The sequence below is a fragment of the Schistocerca nitens genome, chromosome 5 (assembly GCF_023898315.1).
Source record: "Schistocerca nitens isolate TAMUIC-IGC-003100 chromosome 5, iqSchNite1.1, whole genome shotgun sequence".
Taxonomy (NCBI): Eukaryota; Metazoa; Arthropoda; class Insecta; order Orthoptera; family Acrididae; genus Schistocerca; species Schistocerca nitens.
In genome coordinates, this window is record NC_064618.1 from 161,255,611 (window position 1) to 161,282,445 (window position 26,835).

Below are 26,835 nucleotides of genomic sequence, written 5' to 3' on the forward strand. Positions count from 1 at the left end.
AGGACAATTACACTTAGCTACTGCAGATATTCCAAAGCAGTAATACGCAATTTCAGTCATCTTTTAATAAAGTAATTACATCAGATATTGAGTGTTTGGTTTTCTTAGTCAGCAATAGTAAAACTAGTCCCCACAACTTTGAATAATTCATTTGGACTACGTTGTTCTCTTTCTTCACTCTATGGTCACCTTGATCTATTTTTAAATATTTCAACCCAGTATTAGTCATTTACCGCGTGTGTTGTTTGCTGATTAATGCCTGTATGCAGCTCTTAGACAGTGGGAAAGTACACATAAACGTCTCGTTTACTGCATCAACACAAATATATTTAATATATGATTGCATCATTTCTATTCGTGTCATAGAACTTTGCGTCGATCAGAGTTATTACTCCAACAGGCCTACCTACTAACCAACTTAATTCCCTTTAATTGTTACTCCTTTTGGAGAAAACTGAATGAGAAGAAAACCTGACTTTCGAAAATTGGCACCGAAAGGTAAGGATAGGAACGTGAAACCCTTACATTAATAACGAAAAGTTACTGTTACAAAATTAATAACGAAAAATTACCGTTACAAGAGAGAAAACAATTATTTCAAATAAGATAACTATTACTGAACTTACTTAAAATAATCTGGACGTTTTATCTACTATCACCTTGCTATTTTTTCTGTTTAATTTCGTAATAGCCTTAAGTGTTGCGTCTCAATGTTATGAGGAACTAAATTCCAGGTCATCTGCTCCTATCCTTTTTCGTTTTTGAAAATATTTGCAAAGGTCCTCATGTGTGGATACAAAACCTACAAATCTATATTTCTTCTTCATTTGACTGCAGTTGATGAATCCTTCATAAATTATAATGAGTCAAAGTTGGTCTTCTTTGTTGATCTGCATGTTCATTTCTGTTGCCATCTGCTTTCCAGGTGACCAATTTTAAACGGCTGACTAATATCCGTCACGCTGGGTGGAGGTACATTTAATGAGAATAGTTTCCTTCAATATTTCTTGAAGTCTATGTTTTAATTTGAGAAATACAATCTTCATGCGATGAAATTTAAAACAGCTCCATTTTGCATCTCTCGGTGCAGATGATTGTTTCTCCCGCAGTTGTCACGTGCATACAATAGTCAATACTTCCCATAAAGAATATATGTTCCTTTATCAATATGCTGCTTTGAAAATTCCCAAAAATACAACACCGGGAGGGTTGGTCCTATGTTTGCTATATTTACTATGCTCCATTTTTTTCAGCATATGTGTGCTGCCTATGAACATCTAGTAAACACTGAGAATGAGATACAGCTTCCAGGCACTCCCTGGTTGCTACATGTATTCGGAAATTTTAGAATTCCTGGCATAACCGATTATCGGTGCAATAACTTCTTATTTCTTTACATCAATTTTATTGACAAAAATACAACTTTCAAACGTTTATAAAACACTTTACATTTATTTACATCATATATTATTTTAACCATATCAATAAAAGATGAAAATATTTACAAAACGTACAATTTGAGTGAGTCATTCTTCTTTATATATGATCTTTACTTCAGGTAGTTTCACAACATAAGAACTGATACTTCTCTTTCAGTTTACACATATCATGTCTCTATAGTAATACATTGAACATTAATTGTTTTTGCTCGTTGAATAATGGCATAACCAGTTTAGAAAACTGCTTGAAGGTGAAAATAGATCACGGACGAATAGAAATAAAAACGTTAAGAGGAAACTTCGTACTTTCGGAAACGAATTATTAGTTCAAAACGAATAATTTACTTTTAGAGGAAGAACATAGATTTCACAAACAACAACTGATACATCGCCCCAAGAGAATTCTCCAAATCTTCTTTCACCGACTTTCTTCCATACTGGCTTGCACAACTTTTTCTAGCACAAAGACATAGATTGCTGAATGTTAACATAGAATTATAAACACCAACAGCTGTGCCTTCATTCACACAGAATTAAACAATAACACATACGTTTGTCTCACGAAACACAGTTAACAATGTTCATGATCCTTACACTTGCAATTTGTCAAACATATGTTCCGTCCGTTAAATAGGCCTTGCAGTGAATATTACCGTATTGACTGCTCACATTTCCACAAAATATAAAAATTATTCAAATAAAAGTAATATTTTGGAGGCATTTTAAAAAGCGAAGTAAGTTCTCTTCTTGTACTTACAGAGTGTTTGCTACGGTAAGATGTCAGGGAGCTCGAATGTTCAAAAAAGTTATTTTTAAAGAAAAGGATTTTCTGTTGCTGTTGCAGAATATAATTTGCTGGGAAGTACTTGGCCATGATAGTGTCTTAATTTTTTTGTTAATTCATTATGAAATAGCTTCGGATTTTTTTATGTGTTCCAGTCTCCAGGAAAAAAATACTCTAAACGGCACAACTAAATTTTATAGGCAATCATAAACACAACGTTGATTAATAATTTCGAATTTTGATATTAGTTACATCTCTTGGAGAGAAACTTTGAACTATGTTAAATAAGTATCAACAGCGCCTGCACCGTATCTAGAAGTCTTTAAAAAGTGTCTTGAAGCATGTAATGGGAACAAACGAGAGGAGAACGATCATAACTTGGATTTTCGAGTACTTCAGTATTGTTTGTCTCATTAACAGTAGGCTAACTGCAACCTCCAGGTCCTTAGTAAGTGACTTCCAGCTTTATTGAAATTTATGTTTATTTTGAGTATCATCATCTCAAGTAAGGAACTGAAATTTTACTAAACATTCAGCGAGTATTGTGAATTTTTGGTTTGCGTATATATCTGTTACACCATATCCCAACACCACTTTGTGTTATTTTCCTGAGAACCGGGGGCTTGTATAGCGCTGCATCATCACGCCAAACATCTATTCAAATACAGCACACACTTTTCCATACAACATCTATCACTGTAGCATACACTACATTCAAATGTAGTTTCCAGTCCATCCTGTTCCTTCCTAATGTCAAACCCACCAATTCCTGAGGACTACATCTCATCATCATTTTCTCGTAACGCAAAAATTGGTCGCTTTCTTCATATTAAATCCTCTACAGCACTAGTTGCACATCAGAACCCCATACCAACAAAAATTACTAGTGGCATTCTCACTGATGAGCCTTTATAACTCACGTGTCAGTATCTCTTGAAGTATTTTATTATCAGTTTCCTATCTCCATCGAACCTATATTTTACAACCTTTTGAAGCAGACCAATTTCGGCTTTGACTGTATGCTTCGTTTCAACAACTTTAATTGCAGTTCATACATTACGGGTATTTTCAAGTGGAAAATTTGATACTACACAGAGGACAAACATTTAAACATTCTATGCCATACGTAGACGTTTCACGCCATTATCACCATAATGCGATCACTGTAATCAGCTCCATCCACATATGTAGCAGCTCTCTAGTGTATTGCCGTGTAGCCATTAATTTTATTGCTGCAAGTGACAGAGTTAGAGCAGGCAGTTGATATCCAGCAAACCGACGTAGGCCTACTGCTCAGTGCACCTTAATACTGTAATAGCAATCGACATCTGCTGTCCACGCCAACACTGCCAATAGCAGTTTGTAACACTGATGGTTTCAGAGCAACACCCTGGTTTACTGAGGTCTGTGTACATGTAGTTGGAATGCTGATTGATTCCAGTTTGTAAGCTTTGCTACTCATGGGATAATAAGTTTAAGTTTGGTAGAGAATTTACGAAGCTTTCGGCACAAAATTTCCGGTTGTGGTGGATGAAGTAAATCTGGCAGTCAAAGCAGAACAGGGAAGGGTCCCTCAGATCTACATATCTATGAAACATGCTCAAGAAATAAATTTCAGATGAACGTCTGGTGAGCCGATTCCTATCCATAACCAACGATCCACAAAGAGAAGGAACAGCAACGAAGGAAAAAAAAAAAAGCTTACGACTCCGACAAGTAATTTCCTGGAAACTGGCATATATGTGTAGAGGTATAAGTTGCAGCTTCGTGTTACTGATTACTGATTAGTTACAGACTAAACGGGAATTTAGTTTATGAGTAATGAGCAAAACAATCTCATAGGGGACGTGAAGTTATTATGGATTAATTATTGGTACGTGAACTTTAGCCAATGCCACTGCAAACATATCTTCTTGTTTTATGATATTACGGTGGAAGAACGTCCTGTCGTCATCTGAGCTCTGCAGTGTGAAAGTATTGGTACTGGCTCAGAAGGTGACTAGTAGTTACACTGCCCAAATATCAGAAAAGGAGAAAAATTAATTACGGCCGCATTCACGGAAGTTCTGTAGTAATTTAGTGAACGTTAGTAAACTGAGAAGGTACGCTTACTGGCTTTGATTTCACGTCATAAAACCTCGCAGCGGGAAGACCTCCACTATTGACCGGAGTGCTAGATATTCACGTCGGCCGAAATGCAAACAACCTAGGAAGACATGTATAAGGAAAATAAGCATGCATCAGAACAAGATACTTCTCTCCAGACACATGTTACAACAGACGGTAATATAGGCCAGCCTCAGACAGATCGCCCAACGGTGCCCAACACCACGACGTCGAGCACCTGTTGGCCAAAGGTTTCCAGTGCAAGAATCTGCTGTTTCGGGGCTCCCCCACTCCGACGTACACCGTGCACTCCGTGTGCCGAGCGAGCAAGGCGCAGCCGTCATACGCAGCTCTCGGGGCCGGGGATGGAGTCCGAGATGAGGTGGTCCTTGCGCAGTGTGCCGTTGGACGCGCGGTTAATGGTCGTCGGGACGAACGGTGGCGCCACGGTCGCCGTCGTCGCTACGGGAGACGTGGAGGGGGCCGTGGACGCCGGCGACAGCGCCCCGGCCGGCAGCGTCGCGACGCCGCCCCCGGCGGACGACGACGACGGTGACGACGAAGATGCGGTGGCGGCGGCGGCGGCGGCGGCTGGAGCCCCGGGAGGCGGCCGGATGCGTGCAGGCAGCGGGGGCGGCGTCCGCGCCGGGCTCGGCGGGTACACGGGGGGCGGCTGCTGGTACGCCGGTGGCGAGTGCTGGGGGCGGCCGGCTGCGGGGCGCTCAGTCTGTGGAAGAACCTCTTGTCAAACACATCTCCTAACCCATTACGAAATAATAGTAGAAAAAATCACAACATTGTCTTTAAAGATACTAGAGCAATGGTTCCCAACCCGGGGGTAATTACCCCCTTAGGAATAAAATGAAATTTTTAAGGGGTAAAAACAAAAGAATTAGATTGTGTTACGTTTACGAAACCAAATTATTCTTTTAAAGATCATTATTAACATCACTATTTCGTAAGACTGTAATACTGGTTACTATGTTACCAGTCCTTATCTTTTTTTCAAAGACGATCACTAACCGGCGACCCGGTTTGGTTGATTCTGATGATTATGAAACTACTGGATGAACGTCTTCTATTCACATGGTCCACTAATTTCACAGAATCTTTTTACTGTGTGGCACGAGAGTAATATCTCATCAAAATACCTCCTCTGCGCCTTAGGCGGTTCCCACAATGGACTACAGATTTGTATTGTATTGTATTGTATGTTAACCGGGGACCTAGAAACGACGGAGAGGCTTCGTCCTCGCCGCAGCCGCAGTGGTCTACAACCCCCACGACGACTACCGCAGTCCACGCCACCTCTCCGCCGCCCTACACTAAACCCATATTGTGCGGTTCGGCCCCCGGTGGACACCCCCCCCCCCCCCCCCCCCGGGAACGTCTCACACCAGACGAGTGTAACCCCTATGTTTGCGTGGTAGAGTAATGGTGGTGTACGCGTACGTGGAGAACTTATTTGCGCAGCAATCGCCGACATAGTGTGAGGCGGAATAATGGGAACCAGCCCGCATTCGCCAGGGCCGGTGGAAAACCGCCTAAAAGCCATCCCCAATGACTGGCCGGTTCACCGGACCTCGACACAAATCCGCCTGCTGCAGAGTCTTACAGTGTTATTATTATTAGTAGTAGTTGTCAGATATACAGCTTTGGCAGCAAACGTCTTCCAATATATACGAGTTCACAAGTAGGCAATCCAGTAATGAAGTGATTTACAAAGAGTAAGTTTAACACACGTATTTTAATTCGTCTGCTTTTAAATGAGGGTTTGGAGTCTGGGTATAGCTAGAGTCGCTAGGGAGACGACTGGTGCAGAGGAAGTACAAGCGTCTTCCTTCAGTGTGGACAGTTAGTTTTCTTTTCTGAAGAGGAGCTATAGATACCACTCGCAGTGCACTGATAAGTGTTTGATCATTCTCTAATGATGACAGAAATAAGCAGAAACGTTAGTTCATTATATACAGGGCTATTACAAATGATTGAAGCGATTTCATAAATTCACTGTAGCTCCATTCATTGACAAATGGTCACGACACGCTACAGATACGTAGAAAAACATAAAGTTTTGTTCGGCTGAAGCCGCACTTCAGGTTTCTGCCTCCAGAGCGCTCGAGAGCGCAGTGAGACAAAATGGCGACAGGAGCCGAGAAAGCGTATGTCGTGCTTGAAATGCACTCACATCAGTCAGTCATAACAGTGCAACGACACTTCAGGACGAAGATCAACAAAGATCCACCAACTCCTAACTCCATGCGCAGTTTAAAGCTTCTGGGTGTCTCTGTAAGGGGAAATCAACGGGTCGGCCTGCAGTGAGCGAAGAAACGGTTGAACGCGTGCGGGCAAGTTTCACGCGTAGCCCGCGGAAGTCGCCGAATAAAGCAAGCAGGGAGCTAAACGTACCACAGCCGACGGTTTGGAAAATCTTACGGAAAAGGCTAAATCAGAAGCCTTACCGTTTACAATTGCTACAAGCCCTGACACCCAATGACAAAGTCAAACGCTTTGAATTTTCGGCGCGGTTGCAACAGCTCATGGAAGAGGATGCGTTCAGTGCGAAACTTGTTTTCAGTGATGAAGCAACATTTTCTCTTAATGGTGAAGTGAACAGGCACAATGTGCGGACCTGGGCGGTAGAGAACCCTCATGCATTCGTGCTGCAAATTCGCAATTCACCAAAACTTAACGTGTTTTGTGCAATCTAACGGTTTAAAGTTTATGGCCCCTTTTTCATCTGCGAAAAAAACGTTACAGGACACGTGTATCTGGACATGCTGGAAAATTGGCTCATGCCACAACTGGAGACCGACAGCGCTGACTTCATCATTCAACAGGATGGTGCTCTACCACACTTCCATCATGATGTTCGGCATTTCTTAAACAGGAGATTGGAAAACCGATGGATCGGTCGTGGTGGAGATCATGATCAGCAATTCATGTCATGGCCTCCACGCTCTCCCGACTTAACCCCATGCGATTTCTTTCTGTGGGGTTATGTGAAAGATTCAGTGTTTAAACCTCCTCTACCAAGAAACGTACCAGAGCTGCGAGCTCGCATCAACGATGCTTTCGAACTCATTGATGGGGACATGCTGCGCCGAGTGTGGGAGGAACTTGATTATCAGCTTGATGTCTGCCGAATCACTAAAGGGGCACATATCGAACATTTGTGAATGCCTAAAAACTTTTTGAGTTTTTGTATGTGTGTGCAAAGAATTGTGAAAATATCTCAAATAATGAAGTTATTGTAGAGCTGTGAATTCGCTTCAATCATTTATAATAACCCTGTAATAAAACACCCGTAGAAACTATCTTTCGTCATTCTAAAAATAAAAGTGTTCATTGTATATATTACATGGACACTGATGTTGATGTCCTTAATGCTGGGAGAGCATTAGGTAATATCTGATTACACTCACGAGTAATGGCCTCAAAAAGGTTGGAAAACTGGTTCTGAAATCAGATAAGATCACTTATTTTGCTTAGTTCAGGAATTAGGAGATGAGAGGAAACGAAACCAAAATGTAACAATGAAGACGTTTGTAAAATATGCCTTGTGCAAGAACAGAGATAGGAACATATATATCAAAGAAAGTCGCAATGCTGTCCAGGTAACACAATAACATAAGCTGATACAAACGAAGAATGGGAAAGTACACTGAGGCGATAAAAGTCGTGATATACCTATTACTTTCGTGTCGGATCTGTGGTGTCACCGCAAGGCACCACACTGGCTAGGTTGTAGGCTTCAGATCGGCCGCGGTCCGTCAGTACACATAGGACCCGCGAGCCACCACTGTCGACGCTGGCAGACCCAGCGCCGCCACTCGGCTGGTCTTACGAGACAAACTAGCCCACTGGCCAGTTCTACAGCTGACTTTAATAGGAATGGTTCACTTGTTATAGCTTCAGAGATCTCATTTGCAGAGACGCTAGTTAGCATAGTCTTCAGTTAAATCAGTAGCTACGACCTATCCAGGCGCCACATACAGTTTATGCATTGACAATTGATCTATGTGTGTGAAGCAATCTGAATTGTAAAGAAGTATTCGAAGTTCTTTCTATAACTGCACTTGTAAATATTATTGTAGAAAATCAAGATCGACGTTCACCGCTGATGCTGAATTAAAGCTAAGTATTTAATTGTATTCCTGTCTACTAACTTTCTAATAACCTAAGATGTTCCAGATACATCCCGTCAAGTATAGTTCATTGATCCTCACGTCAGGCTACGTGATCAACGCGTGCAATTAATGACCACACCTCGTGATCGGACTAAGAGTCAAATTGCTTAATAGGTGGGTCACCCTTTTTCCATGAGGCCCATAGTTTCGCCTCATACATAAAAGGATCTCCTTTTGCCTAGCGTATTGCAGCAGTTCCATGGCACTGACTCAACAAGTGTTGCAAGTCACCTGCAAAGATATTGATCCTTGCGGCCTCTATAGCCGTTCATACTTGCGAAAGCATTGCCGGTGCTAGATTTTCTGCACGAAATGACATCTCAGTCATACCCCCTAATCGTTCGATGGGATTCATGTCGGGCGCTCTGGATCGTCACATCATTCACTTGAACTGCCCAGAATGTTATTCAAACCAGTCGCCAACAGCTTTACCCCAGCAATAAGATGCACTGCCACCAATGAAAAAGCCCGCCGCTGTGGCCGAGCGGTTCTAGGCGCTTCAGTCCTGAACCGCACTGCTGCTACGGTCGCAGGTTCGAATCCTGCCCCGGGTATGGATGTCTGTGATGTCCTTAGGGTAGGTAGGTTTAAGTCGTTCTAGGTCTATGGGACTGATGACCTCAGATGTTAAGTCCCATAGTGCTTAGAGCCATTTGAACCAATGTAATTGCCATATTTGTGTGGGAAAATGAAGTCCATAAATGGCTGCAAATGGTCTCCAAGTAGCCGAACATAACCCTTTTCCACGTAATGATCCATGTAAACAGAGAATATACCTTTATGGAGACACCAACAGCATGCTAAGTGTCTTGTTGACGACTTGGGTCCATGGCCTCGTCAGGTTTGCGCCACACGCGGACCCTACCATCAGTGTCTTACCAACTGGAATCAGGACTCATCTGACGAAGTCACGGTTTTCCAGTAGTCTAGGGTCCAACCGATATGGTCACGGGCACTGGCGAGGCGCTGCAGACGATGTCGTGCTGTTAACAAAGGCACTTGCGTAGGTCTTCTCCTTCTATAGCCCATTAGCACCAAATTTCGCCCCACTGTCCTAACGGATACGTTCGTCGTACGATCAACATTTATTTTATGGTTATTTCACGCGGTGTTGAAATGTTCAAATGTGTGTGGATTCCTAAGGAGCAAACAGCTACAGGTCATCGTTCCCTAGACTTACGCACATTCTTAAACTAACTTATGCTAAGAGAAACACACACGCCATTGCCCGAGGGAGGAATCGAATCTCCGACGGGAGGGGCCGCGCAATCTATGACATGGCGCCTCAAACCGCGCGGCCACTCCGCGCGGCTTCATACGATGTTGCTGGTCTGTCAGCACTGGTAACTCTACACAAATGCCGCTGCTGTTGGTCGTGATGTGAAGGCCGTCGGCCACAGTGTTGTCAGTGGTCAGACGTAATGCCTGAAATTTGGTATTCTCGGGACACTTCTCAGTCTATGGATCTTGGAGTACTGGATTCCGTAACAGTTTCCTAATGGAATCTCCAATGCGTGTAGTTCCAACCATTATTCCGCGTTCAGTGTATGTTAATTTCAGTGGCGCGGCCATAATCATGTCGGAAACATTTTCACATCAATCAACTGAGTGCAAATGAGACCTCCGCCAACGAATAGTCCTTTTGTACTTTGTTCTCGCGAAACTACTGCCATCAGTATATATGCATATCGGTGTCCCATGACTTTTGTCACCTCATTCTGCTATAACATGTGAGAAGAAAAGCGGTAAGTGAAAAAAGATAAAAATTCGAAAAATATAATGTCACAAGGAAATGGAATGAAAAAACTGAGGAAGTAATAAAAGAATAAGAAAACGTATTTTGTAGTAAATGCACCAGAAAATGTGAAGAATGTAAAACGTAGAAGAATCACAGAAAAGCTTGTACTAGAAAAGTTCATCAACAAGCCTGGGAGATTCATGTAAGCAGTACCTGAGATGATATTCACGGCAGACAATTAATAGCTGAAAAGTACTAAAATACCTTGACCCCAGGGAAAAATCACATTAGCATTAATTATAATTGTTGTTAAAACACGGGAAACTACTGCGAATATCATAGTGTAGTGAGATCAAAAATGTAGAAGATAACATTGATAGAGAATTAAACACAGTGAACCCAGTAACACTATCAGAGTTAAGACAGGTAATAAAAGAATTGAGAACCAGAAAAGTTTGTGGTCTATACCCAAAAAGTCTATTGCGAAAGTATGGATAAATGTTTCAAATCGCAGTTCCTGAAAACTAAAAAATGAATTTTGCAGTAAGTGCGACGCACCATCTGCATGACGTATAACTGAAATAATATCTCTGTTAATTGAAAACGATACAGGCGGATTAACCTTCTCAATTCCAGCTATAAAGAATGCTATATTACAATTAATAATCAGGCTAGAGAAACAAGTAATCTAATGTTGGAGAAAGAATAAGCACGATTCAGGAGAGCCTGTTTATACACACGCAACATATCCAGTCTAAAACAAATAACGTAAAGCATCGATAGTTCGATTTGGGAATTTATATAGCATGTATCACTTTATAAGATAGCGTAGCCACTAGTCTGGTTTCTAACTGCTTCGGTAGGAGAGAAATAATTTCGAAGTGTCTCCGTAGGTATCAATGAAGCCTCAAAGGTGACTGGTCAACGAACGTCATATGAAGATTTCAGCTGAGTTCAAAATAGGATTTCGCGACTTTTGTGAGACATCATTTGTCCGACTGCGACAACTCACGTGAGCTGACGAACTGTTAGAACCAGTCGCATTATTTTAACAGCAACGGGGCTGTTTTAGACGGAGTGTCGGATGTTGGCAAAAGGATCTAGTTACAGGAGTCGTAATTGCAGGCGTTCTTTGAGTAATACAAAAAAGTTGAGGCACTTGGCAATGGCTACATAGCTTTATGATTGAAAACAAAAAAAAGTTCCATATTTTTTGGCGATATATGACGAAAGGAGTCTAACCTATTACGGAATTTAATTTTGTCTCGTAGCGCCACTGCCATTAACACGAACACTTGTCTCCTGAACAGCCGCGTCTTGCCAGGCGGTCGTGTCGAGATATTTTGAAGGATCATCTTAAATGTAAGAGGCTGGTTACGGTGACGGCGCACGCTACCAACCACGCAGTTGTTAAAAGTAAGGTTATATAACAGGTCGCAAGGAAACAGTTGAGTCACGAACCGTCAGACGTATGGAAACAGCCATTTGTAACGGTACGACGAAACACGTGAATCGGAGCGATGTAATATTAACGTTTTATTGCTTGTATCGTAGCTGATCGATACAGCATCTAATCACTTACTTAGTGGGAGCAAACAGTGTGAGATTTCTTCCAGTGCAGTATCAAAGTGAGGAGATTAAAGCTGTACATAGCGTCATACTCGTGATAAGGACTAAACACAGCTATGTCTTTGTTTTCACAGAGCTCGTATGCCGGCCAGGGTGGCCAAGCGGTTAAAGGCGCTACAGTCTGGAACCGCGCGACCGCTACGGTCGCAGGTTCGAATCCTGTCTCGGGCATGGATGTGTGTGATGTCCTTAGGTTAGTTAGGTTTAAGTAGTTCTACGTTCTAGGGGACTGATGACCTTAGAAGTTAAGTCCCATAGTGCTCAGAGCCATTTGAACCATTTGAACAGAGCTCGTAAAAATCTGTTTACCCCAGAACTTTGTTTATACTGTTGTCGTAAGAATGATATTTACAGTCCACATTTGCGAATAACTAAAATTTCCTTTTCGACGATATATATTTCAATATCAAGATCGAAAAATACATTCTAAAAATTTAATGACGGATCAGAGTTTTAGACTTGTAATTGCATCATTTATCGACTAATTATCCATCAAGGATGTGCGTTGACGAAAGATAATTCAAGGCAGTTTTTTTATACACAACTGGCCATTGAAATTGCTACACCAAGAAGAAATGCAGATGATAAACGGGTATTCATTGGACAAATATATTATATTAGAACTGACATGTGATTACATTTTCACGCAGTTTCGGTGCATAGATCCTAAGAAATCAGTACCCAGTACAACCACCTCTGGCCGTAATAACGGCCTTGATACGCCTGGGCATTGAGACAAACACCATACCACAGGTCATCAAGAGTCGTGACTGGCGTATTGTGTCGAGCCAGTTGCTCGGCCACCATTGACCAGACGTATTCAATTGGTGAGAGATCTGGTGAATGTGCTGGCCAGGCAGCAGTCGAACATTTTTTGTATCCAGAAAAGCCCGTACAGGACCTGCAACATGCGGCCGTGCATTATCCTGCTGAAATGTAGGGTTTCGCAGGGATCGAATGAAGGGTAGAGCCACGGGTCGTAACACATCCGAAATGTAAAGTCCACTGTTCAAAGCGCCGTCAATGCCAACAAGAGGTGACCGAGACGTATAACCAGTGGCACCCCATACCATCACGCCGGGTGATACACCAGTATGGCGGTGACGAATACACGCTTCCAATGTGCGTTCACCGCGATGTTGCCAAACACGGATGCGACCATCATGATGCTGTAAACAGAACCTGGATTCATCCGAAAAAATGACGTTTTGCCATTCGTGCACCCAGGATCGTCGTTGAGTACACCATCGCAGGCGCTCCTGTCTGTGATGCAGCGTCAAGGGTAACCGCAGCCATGGCCACCGAGCTGATAGTCCATGCTGCTGCAAACGTCGTCGAACTGTTCGTACAGGTGGATGTTGTCTTGCAAACGTCCCCATCTGTTGATTCAGGGATCGAGACGTGATTGCATTGTCCGTTACAGCCATTCGGATAAGATGCCTGTCATCTCGACCGCTAGTGATACGGAGGCTGTTGGGATCCAGCACGGCGTTCCGTATTACCCTCCTGAACCCACCGATTCCATATTGAGTTAACAGTCATTGGATTTCGACCAACCCGACCAGCAATGTCGCGATACGATAATCCGCAATCGCGATAGGCTACAAGCCGACCTTTATCAAAGTCGGAAACGTAATGGTACGCATTTCTCCTCCTTACACGGGGCATCACAACAACGTTTCACCACGCAACGCCGGTCAACTGCTGTTCGTGTATGAGAAATCGGTTGGAAATCTTCCTCATGTCAGCCCGTTGTAGGTGTCGCCACCGGCGCCAATCTTGTATGAATGCTCTGAAAAGCTAATCATTTGCATATCACAGCATCTTCTTCCTGTTGGTTTAATTTCGCGTCTGTAGCACGTCATCTTCGTGGTGTAGCAATTTTAATGGCCAGTAGTGTACTTTTTATCCGTTATCTGAATGGTGTGGAGACCTTTACAATTAGCAGAAACACACATTCCGCAGTGACATAATTTTCGTTAATTGTGCGAGGTATCTAGCTCAATAGTATATATGGAAATTTTAGTCACATAGGAATGGACTGAAAATTAATTTTCATCGCTCCGCTATGTCAGTCCTTGAGCTTGAACGTAATAATGGAAGATTTCTGTGCTTATGCCTATGTCCCCAGCGGACTTCTAATCATTGACTTCAGCCTCACTGTGTTACTTTACAATACATCCAAATTACCTTGGATGATTCTTGTTTGTCTACAATCCTACTTTTCGTCAATCACTAGTTGCAGCTACAGTGGTAGCGATGAAGTGATGAATTCTGTAGACGTCATAGAGGCTGCCCCTGTCCCGCTCCTACCAGACCTGCGGATTCAGTAACTGGCGATGTATTATGCAGGAACTGGGAGGACCATTTATATCATCTCGACGTGACTCCATGAGCACGTAAGAAGCACCAGTGAACAAAAAAAAAAAAAAAAAAAAAACTTTCAGCGGTACTCCTTTAAATGAAATGGTATGAAGCGAGTAAGTTGTATCATTTCTTTTGTCTGATTTTTTAAAAGAAATGTGTGGTTCTTTTGTGCTCAGCCGAAATGTTCATGATGGGAAAAAAACAAGAAAGTAGAGGTGGTAGTGAATAATCATATTGCATCGTTGTTATCTTCCCTGAATTCAAAGACGGTATCTTTTAACGTTTGTATTGCTTTGTTGATGCCCGATTTCTCTTCTCTTGTCGCCTTCGACAAGAAAGAAAAATAGAAAGCCACTTGCTCTAGTTCAACTGACTAAAGCATGTATACACGCAAAGAGATAGAACTAGGCACTAATGAAATTTTTTCTCAAGGTATGAAGAACTTTGAACATCTTAGAAGTTGTTGTATCTAATATAGCAGTGGTTTCCCAGGTCGTTAATCTGGCTTTTGTGTTAGAACTTTTTTTCAGTTACAGTAGTTCAGGAGTCCATTTCCGAGCAGGAAAAACAAGCCAGTTAAAATGTACAAGCAGAGGGGAAGCAATAAGTGCGGCTACGGATGCTACGCTTCACGGTAGTCGTTTCTCCATCGCACCGTTCGTGAATGATACGAAAGGAGATAAAAGTGTAAGGGTAAGTGACATACCGTACGACTCTACTAGCAATATGTCTTCCAGACTGAAGAAGTAGTTGTGGATACAGATGCGAATGTAGACATAAATGTAGATATGGATGATGATGAAGTCCCATACTCATTGACAGAGCGTAGGGGAAGACGTGGAAGACATGCACCGCTGTATTAGTCAAGGTCCTAGTGGAGGTGGTTGGCCATTGCCTTTCTCCGATCGTACTGGGGACGAATGATGATGATGAAGAAACACCCAGTCATCTCGAGGCAGGTGAAAATCTTACCCCGCCGGGAATTGAACCCGCGACCCCGTACTCCACGATACCACGAGCTGTGGACCTAGATACGGTTATAGGGACCAATTTAAACAACTACAAAATATAAAACAGTATTACATTTGCAAATAACGTTTAGATTGTACACTCCAGAAATGTGTCTCTTATTAGCTGCAGTCATATGAAGGCGAGGCAGTTAGAAAAGAAATAAGTAAACTTCTTACTGTTTCAAAAGTAATCATCATAACTATTAAAACATTTATCCCGCTGTGAGACAAGACGGTAATTATTTTATCTATTTTGGTTAGCAAATATCGCAGCTGTTTTCTTAAATTACACTGTGGCTGGTTGCAGTATTTCTTACAGTGGAATAAGAGGGTTATTGCCTTCATGCAACTTGTTAACAGTCACCTACAGAAAGACTCTATCCAGGCATGCTCCTCTTCCCCCGAAACACATCGACGGCCACGAATGTCTTTCTTCAGGCCCCCAAAAATATCCGCATGGGGAGAGATTGGCACTGTGTGGAGAAGATGTAAGGGTTTTTCAGTGAGGCTTCTGTGGCGTACTTGAAACAACGTTGACAAATTTGGTCTAGCATTACTCTGCAAAAGAATGATGGCACCCTTCAACATTTCTAGGCGTTTGGATTTGATGGATCGCTTCAATTTTTGGAAAGTGTCTACGTAACACAGCGCGATAATTGTGGCGCCTTGTTCTGGAAATTCAGTGAGCAGCGGGCCCTTAAAGTCAACGATAAAAGTCACGATGGATTTCACAGACCTGGTGTGCGGGATAATGCCCGCCCACGTGTTGCCAAAGTCGTGTTGACAACGCTGTAGATGATTCGCTAGGAAGCCGTTACGCATACTCCATACAATCCCGATCCCTCCTGACAAAGTTTCCAAATTTTTGAGCCCTGAAGAAAGACATACGACGCTGTCGATTTGTTTCGGACAAAGAGTACAATAACGTTTACACAGGCAACTGAAAATAATTTTCCATGAAGGCACTAACCGTCTTGTGCCTCAGTGGCAATTTCTTTGGAAATAACAAGCATTTCACTTACTTTTTTCCGTCTGTCTAGTTTGACAGTCGGAGCAAGGAGGACATCAAAAGCAGACTCGCTATGGCAAAAAAGGCATTTCTGGCCAAGAGAAGTCTACTAATATCAAATACCGGCCTCAATTTGAGGAAGAAATTTCTGAGTATGTACGTCTGGAGTACAGCATTGTATGGTAGTGAAACATGGACTGTGGGAAAACGGGAACAGAAGAGAATCGAAGCATTTGAGACGTGGTGCTATAGACGAATGTTGAAAATTAGGTGGACTGATACGGTAAGGAATGAGGAGGTTCTACGCAGAATCGGAGAGGAAAGGAATGTGTGGAAAACACTGATAAGGAGAAGGGACAGGATGATAGGACATCTGCTAAGACATGAGGGAATGACTTCCATGGTACTAGAGGGAGCTGTAGAGGGAAAAAACTGTAGAGGAAGACAGAGATTGGAATACGTCAAGCAAATAATTGAGGACGTAGGTTGCAAGTGCTACTCTGAGATGAAGAGGTTAGCACAGCGTAGGAATTCGTGGCGGGCCGCATCAAACCAGTCAGTAGACTGATGAACAAAAAAAAAAAAAAAAAAAAAAAAAAAGTTTTCACTTAACTGCCCCTTCTACGCTCCCGGAAAAAAGTGTTAAAATGTTGGTACTCCCTTTTAGATGTTTTCAGTTCACTCAAGCTTTAATGCTCCCTCAGTGCGTATGGAGTACAGATCAATAGTAGAGTCCCTCTGAGGTATCAGGTATCGACCCATGCTGAAACACCCATATTAGTACGCCGTGCAGCCTCAACGGGCGGCAATGGATGTGCCACTGACGATGCCATCCAGTGGACGGTACAGATAGCCACTAGTGTACTGGGTTACGTTATTCCGCGCCTGCTCGACTTAGTTCTCTAAGGGTTGCCGGTTAACGAGTCACACTAGTTACCTCTCATCCTGTAGCATCGATCATGAGCTAAACTGGAAACAAGTCTGGAAATCGTGCTGGTGCGAGAAGTTTCTGAACGTCTTCCAAAGCACGTTGAGTTTAACGGACAGTGTGCGGACGATCATTATTCTGTTGGAACAATACATCACCTTCCTCTTGCAAGAACGGCAAAAGAACGGGCGTAACAACATTCGACATGTATCGATCGCTGGTTAGTGTCCTTTCCAGAAACACCAAAGGTGGACGAGAGTTCTAGCTTATGACAGGACAGAATATAAAGCCAGGGTTGGGCCAGTGTGTCTTGCACGAAAGCATCCTACGAGACAGGGGCTCACCAGGTCTACGTCGTACGCTCAAATGACCATCACTTGCATACAGAATTTGCTATCATCGCTGAAAGCTCTTTCATCTTCCAAGTGATTATCTGGTGGCTCCAGTCAAACAGTGCACGACGATACTGTGGCGTGATTGTAAGATGGGCTAGAGGTGTAAGTGCGTGCAGTCCGACTGCTAATAACCGTATCACAACAGTTCTTGTTGACGCGTCTAGTCTTACAAGTCCTCTTATCTGTGCTGTGGTAGCTGTAAGATCTGCCACTGCCATCCTTACAAGACGTCGATCCTGGCGTGCGTCTGTGTTGCTTGGACGCTGAGAACCTCGTCTGCGGGTGTGAGACATTTCACGAGACCACTGATGCCAGCGCAGTTGGACAACTGACGCAGCACGTCCAACTTGTGTGGCAGTTCTCCAAAAGGACCATCCCGCCACTCGGAAGGCCACTATTTGACGCCTTTGAGACTCGATCAGGTGGCTGTAGAAAGCATGGTTGAGCCTCAGTGGCACAGTGACCTGCTTGCTGCACATGCTCCCACCATACTTTCTGGCTGTGAGCATTCCCTAGTATATGATAGACAAAGGTGGCCCTCGCTAGATATACTAATACGCTACCTGTTGGTGGATGACGCTGAAACCATTATCAGTACATCAACTATTCCCCAGGTGCCGTTATCGAGTCAATATCAACGTCGTCTATCTAGCTGTGTTAATTTTTTATGCGACAGTGTATGCTGTTCGATCGTTTCGAAAGATTTTTCATCGAAACAGCGTTCTTCCTCAACTGTATGCTGGAACTGTACTCCCTACAGTCCATCTGCTTACGCTGATTTCCGAGGGAAAGAAAATGAAGACATATATTTTTTTTATTTTCTGTTGCTGGCAAAAGCATAATAATTGTGAAAAGTTTGTAATGGTATAAGTCATGGTCTAGAAACGTTCGTGATAGTTCATACTTATCATTCTCAAATTCTCGGAGGGATTCGAGGCGAGAACTACAGTAATGAAAGTGAAATGGGCGGTCTAATCTTGGAGATAAGACGGAGGCACGCCAGGCGGTCGTTCCCCGGCGCCGCTATCTGGAATGAAACATTTAGGAGAGGCGCGGCCGACAGGAAATCGAAGCGTCCAGGGACGGACGCGATGTTGACCCGCCATCAATAGTTGAAGCGCTGGGCGCAGGGCGTGCGCCCGTCTCTGGGCCCCGCGAGGTGCAAACCGTGAGCGTGTCACGTCCTTCTGGGGTTCCCGAAATGTCGCTGGTCGGGATTGCACCAACTCCGATGAAGCTCGTCCTCTCTCGCTCACTGTCTGCTGTCTGACTGGATTTGTCTGTAGCGCCAACTGCGCAGTACGGAGAAGGTGGTGTTACGGTGTGGGGGTGTATTTCGTAATTAGAGTGTAGAAAATGCAAGAATATGTAAATATTTTACAGCACTGTGTACTGTGTATGGGAGAGGAACAGTTCGCGGAGGACATTAGCATGAAAGTTATGTCAAAAAGAAGTAGTATCTGTGTGGCATTGGTTTTCAGACAAGAACACTGCTGAAATGGACTTACCTGCCCAAAATCCCGACCTCAACCAGCTGGAATATCCTCAGGTCACAACCTCGATTCCAGTGCTGCTAATCACCTTCTCTTATTTTGCATCTTGAGGAAAAACGAACAGGCATTCCTCCACAGACATGCAGACACCTCATTGAAAGTGTTCACTGCAGAATTAAAGCCGTCACAAAGGCGAAGGTAGACGCACTCCGTATCAACGTCCAGTAACAGATACCCGCAAACTTTTCATCAGTCTCTGTGTAATGATACTGTTGGTAATTTTGAAGTAGGAAATAGGATTAACCACAGGAAAATGTAAATATATTCATCGAGGATGAAGTTGTCAAAGGACATCGCAAAAAAGGTCACATCACCTTAGAAAACGTTTTCGACCGTTTTCCCACACGCGTCCGTAAGGTGACCCTTGCCTGGAACTGAAACGCAGTAAACTAATTAGAACATCGCTTGAAAACGATGTTGGAACCAAGTGCTTCCAATTAAAGTGCAGGTACTCACAGTGGTCAAGCGTCGGCTGTAGGTATCGTATGGCAGTGAAACGTAGTAGATACGCTAATGTTTTAAAGCCGAACCGATTTAGGCTGGAAAAAAATGGTTCACATTTTGGCCACTAGGTGCACTATGACCGAAAGAAAGCCGTATAGAAATATGACACACGTAAAAGATTAGAAACGGAACATGGGCAGAAAAGGTGAAACACCGGAGACGTCGACAAGATGCTATACAGCATCAGACTTACGTCTGGTGGCCAGAACTGGAACTAATTTTTTTTTCCAGAGGAAATCGGTTCGGCATTAACGCATTAACACAGAGACCAAGTTTCGCTGCCATACGATAATTGCGGCCCATTCTGGATCTTTGTGAGTTGCCACACTTTAATTTTAACCACCCGGTACATAGCGATACCACGAGAGAATTCCCTCGGCGAATCTCGCCAAGAGAGCCAATACTGACATTTTTTTTTTGTGATTATCTGAAAAATGGCTCTGAGCACTATACGACTTAACTTCTGAGGTCATCAGTCGCCTAGAACTTAGAACTAATTAAACCTAAGTAACTTAAGGACATCACACACATCCATGCCCGAGACAGGATTCGAACCTGCGACCGTAGCGGTCACGCGGTTCCAGACTGAAGCGCCTAGAACCGCACGGCCACACCGGCCGGCCTGTGATTCTGATGCGCCCTTCATAAGCTAGAAATCAGAGTGGTGGATACTTACAATGCCTTCCGAATCTGGCGGGTTGCTGTGCCGCAAGCTCTGGTCCTGTCTGCGAGACGCCTCGTCTGCCAGTACCGAATCCGCGGCTGAAACAAAGTAAAACTCTCTTTGCTCTCAAGTAGTACTTTCAGCATAGTACGCCTCACTACTAATATTACCATAGTTGGTAGAAGTGTAGGTATTGTAATGTGTAGGTCTTCTGCATTTAACATGCAACAAGGCAGAGAGGCTATTGTCGTTTTATGGTTCCAAGAAACATCTCCGATGACATTCGCAGCACCTCTCTGCCTCTCTCTGTCTCTCTCTCTCTCTCTCTCTCTCTCTCTCTCTCTCTCTCCCACTTTCTCTCTCTATTACACACACACACACATACACAGTCACACGCACCAACAATTACACAAACACATTCTCTCTCATAGGTAAGTGCAAGGTCAAACAGACGAGTGCACACTCAAGCACACAAAAAAGGAGTTGTGCTATCAAATACGCAATATTTTTCGCTATAAGTATGATTACTGTAATTACCAGACAGTACTTTAACCGCGCATTCAAACTTTCCATTTGATAATCATTTTATTTTATTTTTTCATTCATTTATTTTTTACGAATATCGTCATTTTTGAGATAAATCATTTTGTGGACGACAGTTATCGTTTAGTAGGTGCAAGGGTGCAAGGAAGGACGAGATAAGGCTGCCTATTCAATAGATATTTGTAGTTTCTGAACCGATTCGGAAGAGATGGAGGACCTTATGTCTAACGAAAGGTAGTTAGAATACGGACATAGCAGTCCATTCATTACTCTCAGTACCGATACGAAGGTCATGACTAAAACAGTTGCATAAGCGTCTATGAATGTATAATTTTTATTTCTTTTTTCCAAAACACTTCCAGACCCTCAAATTGTATTAACTCCATACTCACTCTCCTTCCTACATATCAACTCCGCCTCCACCCCCCCCCCCCCCCTACTAAGAATCTTTTGCCAGTTTACCATATTATTCACACTTTGAAGTCATCTGGAACTTCTACGGAAGTGGTATGTATCTCGTCAACAGGTCCATCTCTCACCTCTGTTACACATACAGGCTACGCAGTTAAGAGAGACCGTTTTCGCTAAACTGTGACAGAAAATGTGGTGAATATGATGACATACATAAAAATTATAACTCCCGAATGTTGACACAAATTTTTTCTTTAAAGTTGAAGTATATATTTCTTCTGTTGGATTGGAAAGAGTCATTTCTTGTTCTCTAAATGATCGATGAAAAGATCTCCAAATATTCTGCTAAGGAAATCGGCAGATGTATATGAAAAATAGAGAGCACAGCAGAAAGTTTGCCTCATGTTCATTAATTGGTCTTCCAATAACTGCAGCTCTCTAGCTATCAGGAATCGTAGCTTGTGACTAGCCAGTAATGCGATTCCTGAAAATCCACCACCACATGTTTACAGACAGAGGGCACTGAGCATTCACTTACCGAAGTTCCATAAATTTGGAACTGACAGGTACTACATATCACAATGATTGGTTTACCCCGTGTAGATAAACAATGCTCCATCCGTAAAAAGTGTCTTGCTTGAAACTGTTGCGATACTTTCAAGCAGAAACCATTTAGAGAACTGTAACTATTGGATACAACACTTATTTTATTAGGTAATTAACTTCTGAACTGAAATAAGTCAAAACCCTGCTTATCGATTTTCTGTGTGTACCAGGGACGAGAGTATATGGAAATGACATAACATATTCCCTCTGTACAGCAAAAACTTTGGGACAGTTCTGAAACACAACAGGCAATAATTCAGTAACTGGAGTGGTATCCAACACCAAAGTTTTTATGAACATCTGCAGATCATACTGGACTCTTTCTGGTTTCCTTTCTTTAAACACAGCGCTGGATTCAAATTTTTTCTGGATGACTTCTATGGGTGTGAGACGGCTCAAAGCACTAGATTTGGGACAGGCAGGGCAGTGAACGTAGCAAAGAAAGATGGGTTTTTGCTGTAAGCCCAAGCTGTTTCTACGGAAGCCAGGATGCCATGGCCTGGCGAAAGGGTAGCAGTCCATCGTGCATTTTTACACTCCATTCCTGGCCAGCAGTCGAAGTGAGGATGGGAGACGAGTCTAGCAGGAGGAGAGCAGGGGTTTCTTAGGTTTGGCAGACAGCGTTTTAAGAAAAGTATTTTACAGATTTCGAAGGAAACATGGTTTGCCGAAAATAATGACGTAACCTAATGATCAGCCCTCTAATTTCAGAGGACCTCTGATACAAGGCCAGTTTCCGGGTACGAAAACACATCATCGGTAAATTTATCAGGGATACCACGTGGACGGAGCTGAAATGGCAGTCTTTCAGGTGTGAAAGTGCGTTGTGGAATTTGATTATCATTTTAAAACAATGCAGTGCCTTGGCTGAATTTTGTGTGCTTGAAGGAACCCCTCTGTTGGAGGACCTGCATGCATTTTTCGCTATTGTTGGGAGTGTACGATTTGGCGTGAAAACGTAGGTGGGCGTAAGGTTCTGTAAAAATTTTGAGCAGGATGTGGATAGGCAAGAAATAGAGGGGACGTGAGTCCATGGCCAGACGCACCAGCTAGTGCAACTTGAGAGTTGGTTTGGAGACTTGGATCTTTGTGCATCGCGAGCATATCATCCACGTGTCTTGGAGAAGAACAGCGCCGCATATTACCAGATCAGCGAGGTCCACAGTTATTGTGACGATGGCGTGACCTCTACCTATACTGTAGAATCATTCACATGATGACGGCGTTGTGTATGGCTGACGGTAAACAATTGCAGTGAGCAAAATTCGCAGCACTGGCGTGATAGGACACTTTCTTGCTCTGCACTTGTTGAAATTAGTACCATCATCAGTCTCTGGTCCAGAATAGCTGCGTTGTATGTACGAATTTTTCAGTTACTATCTGGTCAACTGTTACTCTTTGTTGTTTAGTGTGTGTGTGTGTATGTGTGTGTGTGTGTGTGTGTGTGCGAATTCCTAAGGCACCAAACTTCTGAGGTCATAGATCCCAAGACTTACACACTACTTTAACTAACCTAGCCTAAGAACTACACACACACACACACACACACACACACACACACACACACACACACACACACTCATGCCCGAGGGACGATTCGAACCTCCGACGGGAGGGGCCGCGCAATCCGTGGCATGGAGCCTCAAACCGCGCGGCCATTCCGCGCGGCTGTTGTTTGGAATTCACAAAATTAGAGACTAAATTTCAGACCGCTATGAGTATAAGTGGGGCGTTATCTTTTTTGTTCAATTGATTGGCGACTCCATGGAGTGTCCTGTGCACCACGACCAGATAATGGATATACTTGGAAGGAGAAACAGCATTGGTCGCATTTTTTTGTTTTATTATCCGCAAAATCGATTTTCGGTCACTTAGTGACCATCCTCAGTGCTGTAATATACAATTTAAATTGGCAGTCACTGGTGTCAACAAGCTTAGAGCGATCACATAAACTCAAGTAACGATGTAAATCAACATATCCATTAACTGGAGTTTGCATAATGAATTTGTAAAGCATCTCACATTCCATTCGTCGTCTCCTTGAACAATTATGTTTCACTGAACAACTTACTGTGTTAATCGAGAGTTTCTTTATCTTAAAACCTACCATCATACCTATCATTCATATTAAATAATTTATGTGTGCAAACCTCCACTTTAGGATCTATACCTAAGGCACTTAATAATACACATGTTAAGGAACGTTTTGCATCACCTCGGTTCCGAGAGTTCCGGAACCTGTACATAAAATAGGACTAGAGATCAACACCATTTTTATTACTCATGAAACCACAAATTGCATGTTGTACCACCATACAGCGGGACCTTCAGCGAGACCTTCAGAGGTGGGTACCTTTAATACCCAGTAGCACTGCGTTTTGCATTAATGCAAGCCTGTATTCGTTCTGGCGTACTATCCACAAGTTCATCAAGGCACTGTTGGTCCAGATTGTCCCACTCCTAAATGGCGATTCGGCGTAGATCCCTCAGAGTGGTTGGTGAGTCACGTCGACCATGAACAGCCCTTTCCAATCTGTCCCAGGCGAAAGGCAACGGTCCCGAGTTCGAGGCTCGATCCGGCACTCAGTTTTTATCTGTCAGGTAGTTTCTTATCCCAGGCATATTCGGTAGGGTTCATGTCTGGAGAACATGTTCACCACTCTAGTCGAGGGATCCTGGAGGAAGTCATTCACAAGATATGCACGATGTGGACGCAAATTGTCGTCCATGAAGACGAATGCCTCACCAGTATGCTGCCGATATGGTTGCACTATCGGTCGGCGCCTTCCATGACCACCAGCGGCGTATATCGGCCCCACACAATGCCACCCCAAAAAAGCAGGGAACCTCCACCTCGCTGCACTCGCTGGACAGTGTGTCCATAGCGTTCAGCCTGACAGGTTGCCTCCAAACACGTCTCCGATGATTGTCTGGTTCAAGGCATATGCGACACTCGTCGGTGAAGCCTTGGTCGAATGGGTTTCACCTTGAAACCCAGAGTTTTGTCCTCATCTGCGGAGGACATTTTCAAGGAGGATCGTAGCTTCTTTGAATGTCCAATTCACACCATGGCACGCTCAGTACTACAGCAGAAAGTCCACCTTCGCGTGCTTTCGCGCAATGGCGTGACGTCACATATTTCGAAAGAGCGAGCGCAGTTGGCCGTTGCTATCACCTCATGGTGGAAGATTGGTAGCTTCAGCACCGCACTCCAGATGTCATTCAGTTTCACGTCATCCTCCTTCCTATTGATACTACGGGGTGTTTCACCATCTCTGTGGCCTCTCTGTATAACCTTTCATGGTATCCGCTTGTGGCTGCCATTACTTGAGTCCTATCAAAATGAATGCGATTATCTCCTAGTTACAAAGCATGTTCCACAATAGATGATTCCTGAATCTCCCTTCAACACAGAGGCACAGAGAACATTACCTACATCGGGATTCGAACTACAATCCACAACAAAAACGAGACGTCATAAAGATACTGGCGGATAGAGCAAGGAAAATCTGCGAACCAGAGTTGCTAGATGCAAAATTAAAGCACCTTACCAACTCATTACTCAAGAATTGTAATTCGTTCGCTGATGTGAAAAGAAAGTTAAGACCACCGGTTAGAAATCAATGCAATGCTCAGACGCCGGTGTAATTGAAGTTTTCCTGTCTTTGATTAAGGATGTTACTGGCCGTATAGGAAAAATCTTGAAGAAGGGAAACTTATTGGCAATCTATAAACCCACTCGGAAGGGACAAGATCATCTAAAATCGGCCAAGTATGCTAGCCAACAGCTGAAAAAAAGCAGGAAATTATGGGAATTCGTGTAGTTGTGTGGACGTGTATGTGCATACTAAAGAAAGAACTGTCAAAGTACGACGAGAAGAGCACGAGGGTAACTGCATAAGAGGGGAGATCGACAGATCAGCTGTTGCGGAACATGCTTTGGAGTCAGGAGACCACCACATTCTTTTTGATAGGACTCAAGTACTGGTAGCCACAACCGGATATTATGAAAGGTGGCCAAAGAGATTGTAAAACAGCTTAACTAGGAAGAGGATATTCAGCCTTCTTTCTTCACCCATAATATGCGCGCTGATATGCATCAGTCCTTTCATGTTTAATAAATTCCTCTTTTCGCTCTCTATGTAAAAGTTCTTTCTTTCTTTTGTCTTCTCCCCAGTTACTCTCAGACATTTCCTCAGATAACATTCATTTTAATTTCTCATAACCATCAAACCACCTAGTTTACCTCTCAAATTCTAAAACTAATACTTGACACCTTTTTCCTATCTTTATTTTCCCGAACTCACATAAACGTCATTGAACTAAACGCACCGATTCCCTTAACCTACATTTCCACAAAGTCAACGAAGGTCATCGTAGATAAAGATTAACTCCACTTGCTAACAAAGTAAAGCAGTGACCGAATTTTGTTTACAACAAGTCACTGTTAGCCAGAAAACTACCTTTTTTTTAAAAAAAAAACAACATATTCCTGCTGCGGAACTATATGTCAAGTCAATGTTCACGTGCATTCTAATTTGTCGATTCCAAGGACGCACATATTTAAATCATTTCAGAATTCTTTGACGTTAATTTTGAAATTTTTTTCAGGCCTCTTGGCTAAGGAATCAGTTAAACTGCTTGTGTTTACCGCCCTTTTATTGTAACTAAATGTTAATTAGGAGAAGAAAACGGCGGTTCGTGATAGAACAATCTCATCTTCAGAACAAACAAATTCGAAGCAGTGAGGATTTATATACGTTCTCACCATGCAACGCTTATCAGCCATAAGATGTATCATATGACCACGTCTGCGAGCCTGTATAGCGTTTATCGACCATCTTCGTTGAAGATGGCCACGTCAGCGAGATGGTATAAAGTTTATCGGCCATCAAATGTACTAGACAGCACCTAAGTGATATGGTGCGGACGTAGATTGCTTTTGGTGTTATGGTCGTGGGG

The 26,835-nt window shown here is 43.1% G+C and overlaps 1 protein-coding gene across 1 annotated transcript in view; it reads right to left on the reverse strand.

Moving 5' to 3' along the window:
• Window positions 1-1,530: 1,530 nt before the first annotated feature.
• LOC126260324 (hemicentin-2-like) overlaps window positions 1,531-26,835 on the reverse strand; it is a 432,251-nt gene continuing 406,946 nt past the window's right edge. The window contains exons 14-15 of the mRNA XM_049957649.1: window positions 20,326-20,411; window positions 1,531-5,056 (exon numbers count right to left, since the gene is read on the reverse strand). Coding sequence (XP_049813606.1) covers window positions 4,670-5,056; window positions 20,326-20,411 — 473 coding nt within the window. The 3' untranslated portion in view covers window positions 1,531-4,669. The remainder of the gene's footprint in view (window positions 5,057-20,325; window positions 20,412-26,835) is intronic.